Here is a 12243-nt window from a genome sequence, read left to right on the forward strand (position 1 = left end):
AGGGGACTTGCCTACAATAAGACTGACCAACAGTTTTTCACAACTGTTTTGTGCCTACTATTTTTTTTCCAGTTTTTCCTTTCCAAATGTTCCCCCCAACCCCCAGTATGACTGTTAGAATTTTTCTGTTCCTGTTCTACTCTTGGGTGGATTAAAGATATGGGAGCTTTGATGAGAAGCTCCAACTGAAGAGGACGGTGTGTCATTCAGAGCTTGGCCTGAGTACCTGCCTTGGAACTGGCAAATGTTTCTAGGAAAAGAAGAGTACTCGTGGTTGTACAGATAATGAGAAAGACTATGGTCGAATAGTGAAGTCTGAGAATCTAGTTCAACTCTTTCTCTTTATAATAAAAGCCTTTAAGCTGAGCAAATGGTTGCCAACTAAAGCTCACACTTCCCAGCTTCCCTTGCAGCTAGACATAGCTCTATGATGGAATTTGGGTCAATGGGATAAGAATAGAGCTGACATATGCCATTTCTAGGTATTCTCTTTAAAGATGTGGACTTGGTGTGGACAGGCTAGGGAAATCGTCATTTCTAGAAGTAACCTTGAAAGCCACTTGTTAAGGAGAAAGAGATACTTGCCAGTCCAGGACTGCTGATGTAGGAGAGGAATACAATTTTTTAGTTCCTTTAATCTATTCTAGATTTCCTTTTTCTTACTTGAACAGCTTAATTTAGTGGCCAAACCACGCAGAGTGCCAATGAGCAATAAAAAGCTAGTAAGTCTCATAGATCTGAGGAACTAGGCAGCTTGATACATACAGAAATAGGATTATCAGTCTATTAACTGACTTTAATAGTTGTAAAAACAAAAGCAAGTCTTAAAAAATCCTCCATTAAGAACAAAATAAAGATAAACATTTAGAGTACCTCTTTGCACCTTGTATTAAAAGCCATTTCCATCTTCCTTCTTGTTTCAGGGACACAACATTTCTTCATGACAGGAAAATAGTGTGGATATTTTAAGGTTATTTTATACTTGTCATCAACTGTCTTTTCTAAAGTGTCAATGAAATCATCAGGAAGAGCACCTGCGAAAAATCATTTTCTCACACATCAACTTTTCCACTCATTATTGGTTTACTTAGAATTGGATGGTTCCTTTAAGCAGGTCGGTCTAGGAATTTGGTAGAGTAACTGAAATTCAAGAAAAATAATAAAAGTCCTAATACTATGATTTGGATATTTTTGTTAGAGTGGGGGGGTAGCAGGAAGAGGCTCAGTGGCTCAGGAGACAGTAATTCAAAGTATGAATATGCTTCAGTAGACCCATGAGGATGGTGTTTTGATAGAGAGCAGGGAAAAATAAGTGAGACAAAGAATTTCAGTTACAGTATAGGAGACATTGCAGAGTAGAAAAATTGTCAAACATCTGAAGGATGTTAAACACCAACATCAGTTACCAAGAGAAATGATGGGGAAATTTAATGAAATCTCTTCTAGATTGAATCTAGAAATATTACTCTTATTAGCCTAAAATCTAATTCTGACTGTTCTGGTTATCTTTTTTTAGCTGGAGTGATGAGATTATTTTTTAAAGGATTCTTTGAACTCTAGTTTAGGCTTTCCATCTGGAAATCACAGCAACATATAACATTATTTACCTAACTGACATGACAATCTAGCAAAATAACATTTTTTTTTTTTTTACCAAGTTCAGCCTTAGAAAATACAAGGAAGGTATCATCCTCATTGAGGTTTTTGTTGAAGTCAATGCATAGCTCACTCATTCTTTTCTTCATTGATTTGATTTCCTGAAAGACAATATGTGCAAAGCATTAACAGTAAGAAGAAATGCTCATTTTTATTGTCAATAGTCAAGTAGGTTTTATATAAAGGCTGGATCCTGCTCTTCTTGGGAGACCATTTCCAGTGACAAGGTTAGCAAGCAGCTGTCCCAGTCTTAAACACCTCACAGAAAGACAAACCCAGTTATATGTTAGAAGACAGTTGTGTGAAGAACTAAACAAATTAAGGAGTAAAAGCAGTATCTAGCATAGTGTATACACACACAATAGTCACTGAGTGATGAACATACTTAGTAGCTCATTTCCAATCAGTATATTTCTAATGTTCAATTCAAAAGTATCTGATGCTGAAGTAAACAAAGAAAAACTGAAAACAGTAATGACCTAGTTATACAGGACTTTGGAGACAAGTGTGATTTACAGACTCTAACATTTGCAGAAGAAGTATTAGGTTGAAGACCAAATAAAGGAATAGAAGAAAACCACAAGAAAAAAATTGCATTCATCTGTCTTTTTTTTCTAGCAATGTTACTTAATGATATTTACTTAGTCCACACTGATTTCAAAGTGTGGCTCTGCTCAAGAAACAGCACTTGCACTTAATTAGAAATACAATTTCTTTTTTTATCCATCTATTTTTTTATTTATTTTAGTTTTATTGTAAAGGTGGTGTATGGAAGGGTTACAGTTCCATAAGTCAGGTAATGAGTACATTGCTTTTTGAACAGTGTCTCCCCCTCCCTCATTTTCTCCCAGGTTTCCCCCTTTCTGCCCCACCCACTCCATGCCAAAATGCAACTTCTTAAAGAGATCCCACTAGCAGTAAGCGGAAATCGACCTTTGGTGACACCAACACTGAAGAACATGCAGTGGAAAACAGAAAATTAGGTGGTCAATGACATCCCTGTGTATATAGATCTATCTGATCAACCCATGAAGCCCATCAACATCTGAACTGTCCAGTTACACAAGCAACTAAACCGCTTTTATTGTCTAAAGGAGATTTTGTTAGCAGCAACCAAAATAACTAAAGTTTTCATATCCCCAAGAGTACTGAGGGCTGAGCAGGCAGATGAAGGGTCAGGCAAGGAAGATCAACTACCTTTCTTCTCTAATTAGGATCAGCAGGCCACAAAGTTGTAAAGGGCACTTAGGTGGGAAAAGGATACCTATGTTTTTAGTGGCACCCTCAATTCTTATCTACATGATGATATCAAATAACCAAATTAGGGCCCAGTTTGAGTTTCTTTCAAGCTTACTCTCAGTTCTTGTGTAGAAGAACGATATGAAAGAAAAAAATGTAGATTCTATTTCCTGCCAAAGAATGAAGTTAATTCTGTAGTAAGTTTACTGCTGAATCTAGAAGACTTGATTGGCCTTGAACAAAAGAAAAAGCCTGAGCGATCTCTATTAAGGGGCAAACATCAAATGATAGGGTGATCCATTTCAAAGTGCTCACTTTAATTCTCCATTAGTAAGGATTGTTTTGCCAGTCCTGGGGCTTGGACTCAGAGCCTGGGAACTGTCCCTGAGCTTCTTTGGTTTGAGGCTAGCACTCTACCCCTTCAGTTGCAGTGCCACTTCTGGCCTTTGCTAAGTGGTACGCCATGCATGCTAGGCAAGCACTCTACCACTAAGTCACAGTCCCAGCCCCATCAGTAAGGATTTTATTACCAGTGCCCTTATCTCTGGACTACCAAGGGAGGGAGAATACAAATCAACTATGAAGACTTGGAATCAACTCTTAAAGAATATAAATAGATCAGGAGAAATAAGCCAAGCACACGGGGGGTGGGGGGGGGACACCTTGGATAGGATCAAAGCTTTGTCAGTCACCCTGAGTTTAAAAGAAGTTGTAGGATTTAAAGCACTGAATATCAAATGTGTTGGAAATGGATTTGTATTATGGCTTGTTTTTATTACAATCCATCTGTTTCCCTATTTCTTTTGTGTGTTTTATTTATTCTTTTTTTTTCCTCAGAAAGAAAGGAAGTAAACTTACATTTTGTACTTGTTCTGGAAGATGAAGCCCATTCCTTTTTCCCATTTTAATTGACTTTTCCAAGTATCGCCTGGCTTCAGGTTTTATCTTCTCCAAATCACAGTTTTCCTAAAATTAATAAGCATGACATCCATTTCCATTTCAACAGTGCATGGAGAACCACAAATCATAAGGCCAAAGCAAATTTATTCATCGCCTTCACTGGACTAAGCAGCACAGGTGATTATAAGGCAGGCCCTTTTGAAGACCTAATTTCTTTTATGCTTTGGTGAGCCTCTGTTCATTTACAACGGAAAAATTAAATAAATAAAAAGCATCCAGAATTGCCTTGGCTTGCCTCAGAATCCAGAGCGCCTGTGCCATTGGAAGGCGTGATAATAGATGAATTTGCATAATCTCATTCTGAGCATTCTTTATGACTGAGTGGTCTTTTTCACCAAACACATTTCTTATCACAAGTCATCTGAATTTAATTTTCTATCATTTGCCTAACCTGGTTCCACTTGAAGGGCAAGAATAGAAATAAAGGGGTAAATTCTACACAAATGCAGAGTGGGACTCTTTTGCCAAGATGCCAAATAAGGACAGCTGGATAAAACCCCAGCAAAGGCTTCCTGTCACTTGGCAAGGGAGATCAAGAGACTCCAGCAAGCTGCATATGAACAAGTATCTGGGGAAAATGAGTCAGCAGTGCAGAAAGAGGAAAGCTGCTGGTGTGTGTGAATCTGTGCAGCAGCACTCACTCCGAAGAACAGAGGAGAGTAGGAAATTCCCCAGCCACAGTTAGTGAATAAAAATACACAGTATCTCCAAAGCAGGTAGCAGAATACCCACAGCACGTCTGGACAGCTGGTCAGTTAGTGGTCCCTAGGAAAAAAATGAACTCCAGACCAACTCAGCAGGTGTAATGGATTCCGTTTGGCTGGAAGCCAATGAGCGCCTTCTGTCACTGGAACCTTCTGTCGCTGGAGCCTTACAGACCTTCCATCGCTTGAACACGCTCCATCAAAGCTTTGGGCCACCCATCTCTGAGCCTTCCTACAATCCAAACTAATTACAACTATGTTTAGCTTTACAAATGGTATGTTAGCTGCTAAGTGTAGTGGTGCACACCTGTAATCTCAGCGTTTGGGAAGTGGAGGCAGGAGGATCATGAGTTGTAGGCTTCTCTGGATTATGTAGCAAGATCCTGCCTCCAAAGGAAAAAAAAAAATCCTTTTAGATTGCTAGTTCTAGGCCCATGCTGCAATGATTTTGCAATTTTTCTCACCTTCCAGTGAAGCATCTAAAAAGAGTTGTGTTTTAACCTCAGTACCACTTAGAATAGCAAATTGGATTTCCCTTTATCTACCAATCGACAATTTGTGCTGAAGTACTAAGATACTGTTGTACCTACATTACTCAAAGTTTCCTCAGTGGAAGTAAACAACAATTAGACTCCTTTTTCCATGACCCCCTTTTGTGGCCCTGTGGAATTTGTGAGCATGTTGGCATGACTGGAGTTGAACTTTAACTGATCTTGGCATCTCCTGGGTTCCTAGCAGCAGGTGCCTGCAGTGGGAAGAAACTCAGAATGCCAAGGGAGGACTGGGCTATGGACTAGCTCCCTAAGGGAGAGGTAGCAGTTCAAATCACCATGTTCATGTGGACGTGATAAAATTGGCTTTACCTAGGCTGGCGTGAATAGTGCCAGGATTCCTGTTCTGAAAGTGAGGCATGGCAACAGGAGTCTCTAGATGGTACAGGACTGCAGGCTGTAAGGCTGGAAGAAACCAGAAAGTTGTAGTTGAGGGGGTGGGAGGACAAGTGTAGGGCCAGGCCAGGTTAGATAAGTTGCTAAGGGCCCAGGCAAACAAGTAGAGATCCAGAGCAGAGGGCTAGTCAGTGAGGAGCTGAGGCACATAGCTGGATATCTGCATAAGCACTTGGGTTCCAGGGCCACATTTGGCCCCACACCTGAGAACAGGACAGGCCTTGAGCTGAGGACAAAGCCTTACCAACTGACTAGAGCAGAGTTTCTAGTCCATGGCTGTGCTAGATGACAAGGGGCTTTCACAGTGGACAGAAGTAGGCTTGCCAAATCTGTAGGTAGCAAGACTAATTCAAAAAGCCTGGAAGTATATCCAGGATAGCAGACTGAAAATGCATCATGTATATTAAAATTAAAATAATTTACTATCAAAATAGATGATATAGGTACAAACAGGTAGCAAGATATTCTGAGAAAAAAATCAGCTCTGCATTAGGCCTCATTAAAACATTATATTCAAATATTTAACTTGTCACAAAAAATGACACCTAGCAGAACAGGGTACATTTGATTGGGGGTACAATGTATGTATGTATAGAAAGAGCATAATAAACTACTACGCTAATAAAGAAAAAGTAAAACGTCAAATCTGAACCAGTTACAACCAGACATCACTTGACGGTCAGACTCTAAGGTCTCAGACAATCTCCAGAGGTCTGCATTGGAAGAGAGAACTTCTAAAATGTGCTTGTTAAGCCTACTGTAATATTCTTCTTTATAATCACCAAACTGGGTCAGAACTACACAGTCAAAGGATTTTTTTCTAAGAGTGAAGTGCCCAATCTTCTAGCCAGCTTTGCTATAATTACACCTTCCTTCCTGAACACAAATTCCTCTGCTGGAATGAACCAGGCCACCTGGGGTGAAGTTTCTCTTCTTTAAAGCGGGGAGGGACCAAGTGATTCTTCAATTTATAAGACCTAACAGTAGGTACCCTTATCTTAATCTCTGTGGTGACAAGATTTATTTTCCTTTTAACTTCCTCCTGAAACAAAGGGCTTTTATATAAATGTGTTAATATGCTTTCTCCTTGCCACAGGTATGCTTATAAGCTAATTTTATAGAACAGAAACCTGGGGGTAAATGATCTTCCCAATATCACACAGAATCTTCTGTGTAAAGTGGCAGAAAAATAAATTCTTCATTCTTAGTTTTAATTCATTATCATTCTTTAAAATGTCTAATAACAGGACTTTGTACTTTCCTGCCCTGAATCCCCTCATAGTTCCAGTTTCTAAAACACATAAATTACAATGTGTCTCAGTGGGATTTTGTGTTGTGTGTACTACATACACAAAGTAGAAACCATAATGTTGATGAAAGAACTTTGAACACTGAGATTATACCTTGCTTTAAATATCATTTACAAAGTAGATTTGCAAATTATGAATTTGCTAAGTACACAGAGACATGAAAATGTTTTACTGGAACCATTTTTCTTTTTTTGGTTGGTCATGGGGCTTGAACTCAGGACCTGGATGCTGTCCCTGAGCTTTATCACTCAAGGGTACCACTCTACTACTTTGAGCCACAGCACCTCTTCCCGTTTTCTGGGGGTTAATCAGAGAGAAGAGTCTCACAAACTTTCCTGCCCGGGCTGCTTTTGAACTGTGATCCTCAGATCTCAGCCTCTTCAGTAGCTAGGATTACAAGCATAAGCCACCAGATCCTGGCTACGGGAACCAATTTTTACAAGCTAAAATAGAGAAAATAACTTGGTCTGTTTACAATTTAGTTTCCTTTTTCTTCTTTCCCCACAACTCATGACACACTGCTAGGTTTTAGTCCCAAACTTAGGGAGTGCCTGTGTTGCTGGGCGGCAGAGTGCAGAGTGACTGATGGATACTCACTCAAGCAGAATAGGATGCCTTTTACAAGGCCATGGTGTGAGGACACTACACTGAGTAAAGACACTTTTATGTGGGACTAGTTCAATTCCAGTCCAAACACTTACAGTGGGAAACAGAGATGAATATTGTTGGGAAGCCTTAAGTCCTATGAGGGGAAAAAGTGAAGATCTACGAACAGATGTCAATATTATGTACTGTGAGGAAAAAAGAAGAAAGTAGTTGGACAGAAGAAAGGCACATATAAAGGGGTGCCTGGACAATGAGGAAAATAAGCCACAGGAGATGATGTTTTGTATATCTAGATCACCAGGCTTTCCCCCCACTCTTTTTGTGTGATAGGGTATCACTAAGTGGGCCCGGCTGCCCTTCAACTCATGGGCTTCCTGCTTCAGTCACTTGAGTACTGGGATTGGAGGTATGCATTACTACACCCACCTAGATCCCCAGATTTTTAAAGGCCTGAAAAATTTACATACTTCAATAATGATGAATAATGAGATGTTCATATTCCCAAATTAAGAAAAAGCATGGTAAATAAAGGAACATGTAAAGCAATTCTGAGCATAGTGTTTAATGTGGCAATATTTATTTTAAAATATAATTTCAGTGTTAGTATTAAAGTGTTGTACAAAGGGGTTACTATTTCATAAGTCAGGAAGAGTACATTTATTTCTTTTGGACAATGTCATCTGTGGTCATGGTTTTAAAGCACTGGTTCCTGAATTTTTAATTTGGTACTTGTATTGTTCATTTAACGTGGCACTGGTATTGTAAGAGAGTTATATAGGCTTAAAATTATATGCTTGGCTGAAGAGAGGCTCAGCTGGTAGACAGGTTCTCATTAGCAAACCCTTGGGTTGAATGTCCAGCACAAGAAAAAATTAAGCTAATACTAAGACCCATTCATCAGCATAGTACCATTAAAACTTCCCTTTCTAAATCATTCTTTGGCTAAGATGAATTGACAAGACCAAAGCCAACTGCTCCGAAAACATATAAACAGTATCACAATAGACTACTCTATTTCTCAAATCTAGCTTACATAATTCAACCTCTTTCTTCAAAGACTTCCTCTTGTGCATTTATTACTTAGCAGGCCACTGGGATAAATGTGCCTGTATTGCTTTACCAACAACAAACTATGTACATTTTTCTCAGCAATATGATTAGAAAATGTATTGTGAAACCTTCTTCAGTTGTTGCTGTTTATTGAATTTTGAGTTAGTATGCATTTATAATATGAAAGGGTGTTATTGTAATATTTCTATACATGCACGTAGTGTGCTTGAACCATATTCCCATTTCTCCCTTTCCTCTTCCTTCCACTTCCAAACAATGTCTGGTTCATTTCATTATGCTGTGCACACACACATAATGTTCTTCAGTCCTCTTCATCCCTCCTTTCCCCCTCCTTCTGCTGATTTTGTTGGTCATTTTACATTCAAATTCTATTACTATTACCACCACCACTATGGCCATCATCATTTTAGGTTAATCAGCCACAGATGAGAATATGCAGCACCTAGCTTTCTGAGGTTTGGCATATCTCCATTCAATATGATTATCACCAGTTCGATACACTTTCCTCAAAATGATGATCTCGTTTTCTTTATGGTTGAGTAACATTCCAGTGTGTGTGTGTGTGTGTGTGTGTGTGTGTGTGTGTGTGTGTGTGTGTGTGTGTTTATATATTTTCTTTATCCATTCAGTGGTTTTCCACAGTTTGGCTATTGTGAACAGAGCTGCAATAAACACTGGTATCTTCCTTGTATATTGACTTACCCTCCTTCACATATATGTTCAAGAAGCGGTATAGGAGGATTACAGAGTAGGATTATTTTAGTTTTGGGGAATCTCCATGTTGATTTGCATAGTGGTTGTACTAGTTTAGATTCTGACCAACAGTGTATGAGGGTTCCTTTTTTTGTTGTGAGATTTATTTGAACATTGCCATTCTGGCTGTGGTGAGATGGAATCTTCATATAGTTTTGATTATCATTTCCTATATTGGACATTTCATGTATTTGCTAGCCATTTGTATTTCTTTTTCTAAGAACTGTCTGTTCAACTAGTTTGCCTATTTATTAACTGAATTATTTGTTCTTTTGCTGTTCATTTATTTATTGCTGGTATCCGGGCTTGAAATGTGGGCCTTGAACTCATGGCTGGTGCCTCTACCACTTAAGCCCCACCTACAGTCCAGCTACTTTTTTGGTTAGTTGAAGATAGAGTCTTATGGCTTATTCTGTTCAGGTTAGCTTCAAATCTTGATATTTACATCTCAGCCTCTTGAGTAGATAGAATTACAAGCATAAGCCACAGGTACCTGGCTGAGCAATAACTTTTTTTCTTTAATGAATAAGATGTTTTCATCAGGACTGAGAAATGCCCAAGACCTGTGGCCATAACTGCTGACTTCTGACATTTGGCCAATTTTCTAGATAGTGGAATAAAGAAGTGCTCATTTTCTTTTGGTGGCATTAAATATACATTTAGTTTGTTAAATTTTCATATAGTATTTGATAGTCACAATAAAGATAACTAATATGGAAGAACAAAATTAAATTCACCCTCATTTATGAAACTGAACATTAATAGCAGAAGTACATTGGCACATGCAACAGGTACCGTATGCAAAAGATAATTATCTTGAATTTGGAGATAAACATTTTTTCCCAGTTTTACCCTCTATGTATGTACATATTGTTTCATTTTTAGCTCTCAGAAATGGTAACATGTTGCATGCAATACTCTGTAATTTCTTTTGTTGTTACTAAGGTTGACACATGTTTAAATGGTTCCCATAGATTATTCATTTCAGTGCTATAAAGTATTCTATTACATAAATGTGCCTCATTTGATCTATTTTCTTATGGATAGAAATCTATCTCACTGTTTTGCTAGGAACATTTTTGAATTTTATGCACGGATGCAAGTGTCCTTAGGTAAACACAGAGGTGGAGATGGAGGGACTCCACTTTATAATACTAAGGTTCTCTTTCAATCAGTTATTTTTAATCAACTACATTCTTATTAGTAGTGCCTGGGTATTCCCATTGATACACAGACTTAAAGACATTTGGCACTAATTCTTTAATTTTTAAAATCCTTTTCCCCCCTCAAGGCTAGTACTCTTCCATTTGAGCCACAGCTCCGCTTTTGGTTTCTTTTTGGTAATTTATTAGAAATAAAAATTTCAAGGGCTTTCCTGCCCCCATTGACTTCGAACCCCAATCTTCAGATCTCAGCCTCCTGAGTAGCTAGGATTATAGGTGTGAGGCACTGGTGCCCAGCTTAATTGTGAGGTACTGGTGCCCAATCTTACAAATGAAAATAAGTAATTATGGTCTTCATTTCCCTGATTACTGATGAGGCTGAACATCTTCTCATATTTACTTTCCATTTGTATTTCTTCTGAATCATCTCTTCATGTCATCTGGCCTAGAGGTATAAAATCAAATCCAACATGAAACTTCCCTCTCCTGAGGGATTTAATGTGAAATCTACATGGTGCCTGGCAAAGCACTCACCAGTCACTTACAGACTTTTGGAACATTTTCAACCTCCATCCTTTCCAGTTATAAAAAGAGCTACTTCATTTGGGTATAAAATTTAAGTTGGGTAGCTCTGTAACTATACAAAGGTAAAGTAGTGTTCTCAGTCACACACTGGGAGGAAGACAGCACACTGGTCAGTCTTTCAGTCTACATAAACTCCTCTCTCTGTTTAGTAAAAAAATTAGGCATTATGGGTTATATGAAATATAACTGCAAATTAATTGATATTCTCCAGACTGAGATGTGTCATATCTTAAATGACTGATCAACTGTGATAGTTATCTTTCTGTCACTGTGACAAAATACCTCAAGTACTATAATCAATTTACAGGAAGGAAAGACTTACTTTAGCTCACAGTTTCAGGTTTTAGTCTATGGTCAACTGGTGATACAGCTTTCTGGATCTGTGGTTTACCAAAATGAGGAGCAGGGTAAAGCAAAGCTGTTAACCTCCCGATGAACAAAGAGAAACAGGAAAGGCCTGGGGTCCCAACAGTTTCTTCAAGGGCAAAGCTTTTGGTAACATCACAATGATCTAATTTACACTCACCAGGCCCCACTTCCTAAAGGATCAACTGTCTCCAAACTGCGCAACAGACTGAAAGACATTGTCTTGAACAAATGGGATGGGGGGGCGGGGGGACTGACCAGTCAAACTGTAGCATCATCAATCTATACAGCAATACAGCAGAAGTGATGCTATGTGGCTTCTGGGACTTGTCACAAAATGCAAGGCTGAATCAATATAATTTGATGAAACCCTCCCACTGGAGTTCTGAGTCTCCAGCAAGGGAAGTCCTAGCACCCTGAGGCTGTCAAGCTGTAAAGAATCACCATTGTAGCCACATAGGGAGATTATATGACTGAACTGTGTGCTCTAAAAATTCATTTTTCTGAAGTCCTAAATCCCGATGGGATGGTATTCAGAGATAGGTTTAAAGGTGCAAGGGCTGGTGGCTATATAATAAGAGGAACAGATATTCAATGCCATTCTCTGTGTGGACTGAGAAAGGTTACAAATCCAATTTGAGTGCCAGCCAGGAAAGCTCTCATCCAAACAGGATCACGCTGGCTTTTGTCTCACACTTCCAGCCCTCAGAATTACGAGAGCATAAATTTCTGTTGTAATGCCACTCAGTCTATGGTACTCTCTTATGACAGCCAAAGCTGACTGAGATTCCCAAGAATTACAGAAAGACAAATGGTTAGATCCAATCTGCTCCAACTCCAGGTACCTATGCCAAACACACAAGTAAGAATCCCAAGTCAGAAT

At 38.9% G+C, this 12243-nt stretch overlaps 1 protein-coding gene across 1 annotated transcript in view; it reads right to left on the reverse strand.

Annotated features, from left to right (window-relative positions):
• The window catches only part of Nln (neurolysin), a 93804-nt gene that overhangs the window by 35329 nt on the left and 46232 nt on the right, over window positions 1-12243 (reverse strand). Inside the window, exons 4-6 of the mRNA XM_048368291.1 lie at window positions 3754-3861; window positions 1655-1757; window positions 874-1034 (exon numbers count right to left, since the gene is read on the reverse strand). Of these exons, the coding sequence (XP_048224248.1) occupies window positions 874-1034; window positions 1655-1757; window positions 3754-3861 (372 nt within the window). The remainder of the gene's footprint in view (window positions 1-873; window positions 1035-1654; window positions 1758-3753; window positions 3862-12243) is intronic.

Source organism: Perognathus longimembris, chromosome 19 (genome assembly GCF_023159225.1).
Source record: "Perognathus longimembris pacificus isolate PPM17 chromosome 19, ASM2315922v1, whole genome shotgun sequence".
In the NCBI taxonomy this organism is placed as follows: Eukaryota; Metazoa; Chordata; class Mammalia; order Rodentia; family Heteromyidae; genus Perognathus; species Perognathus longimembris.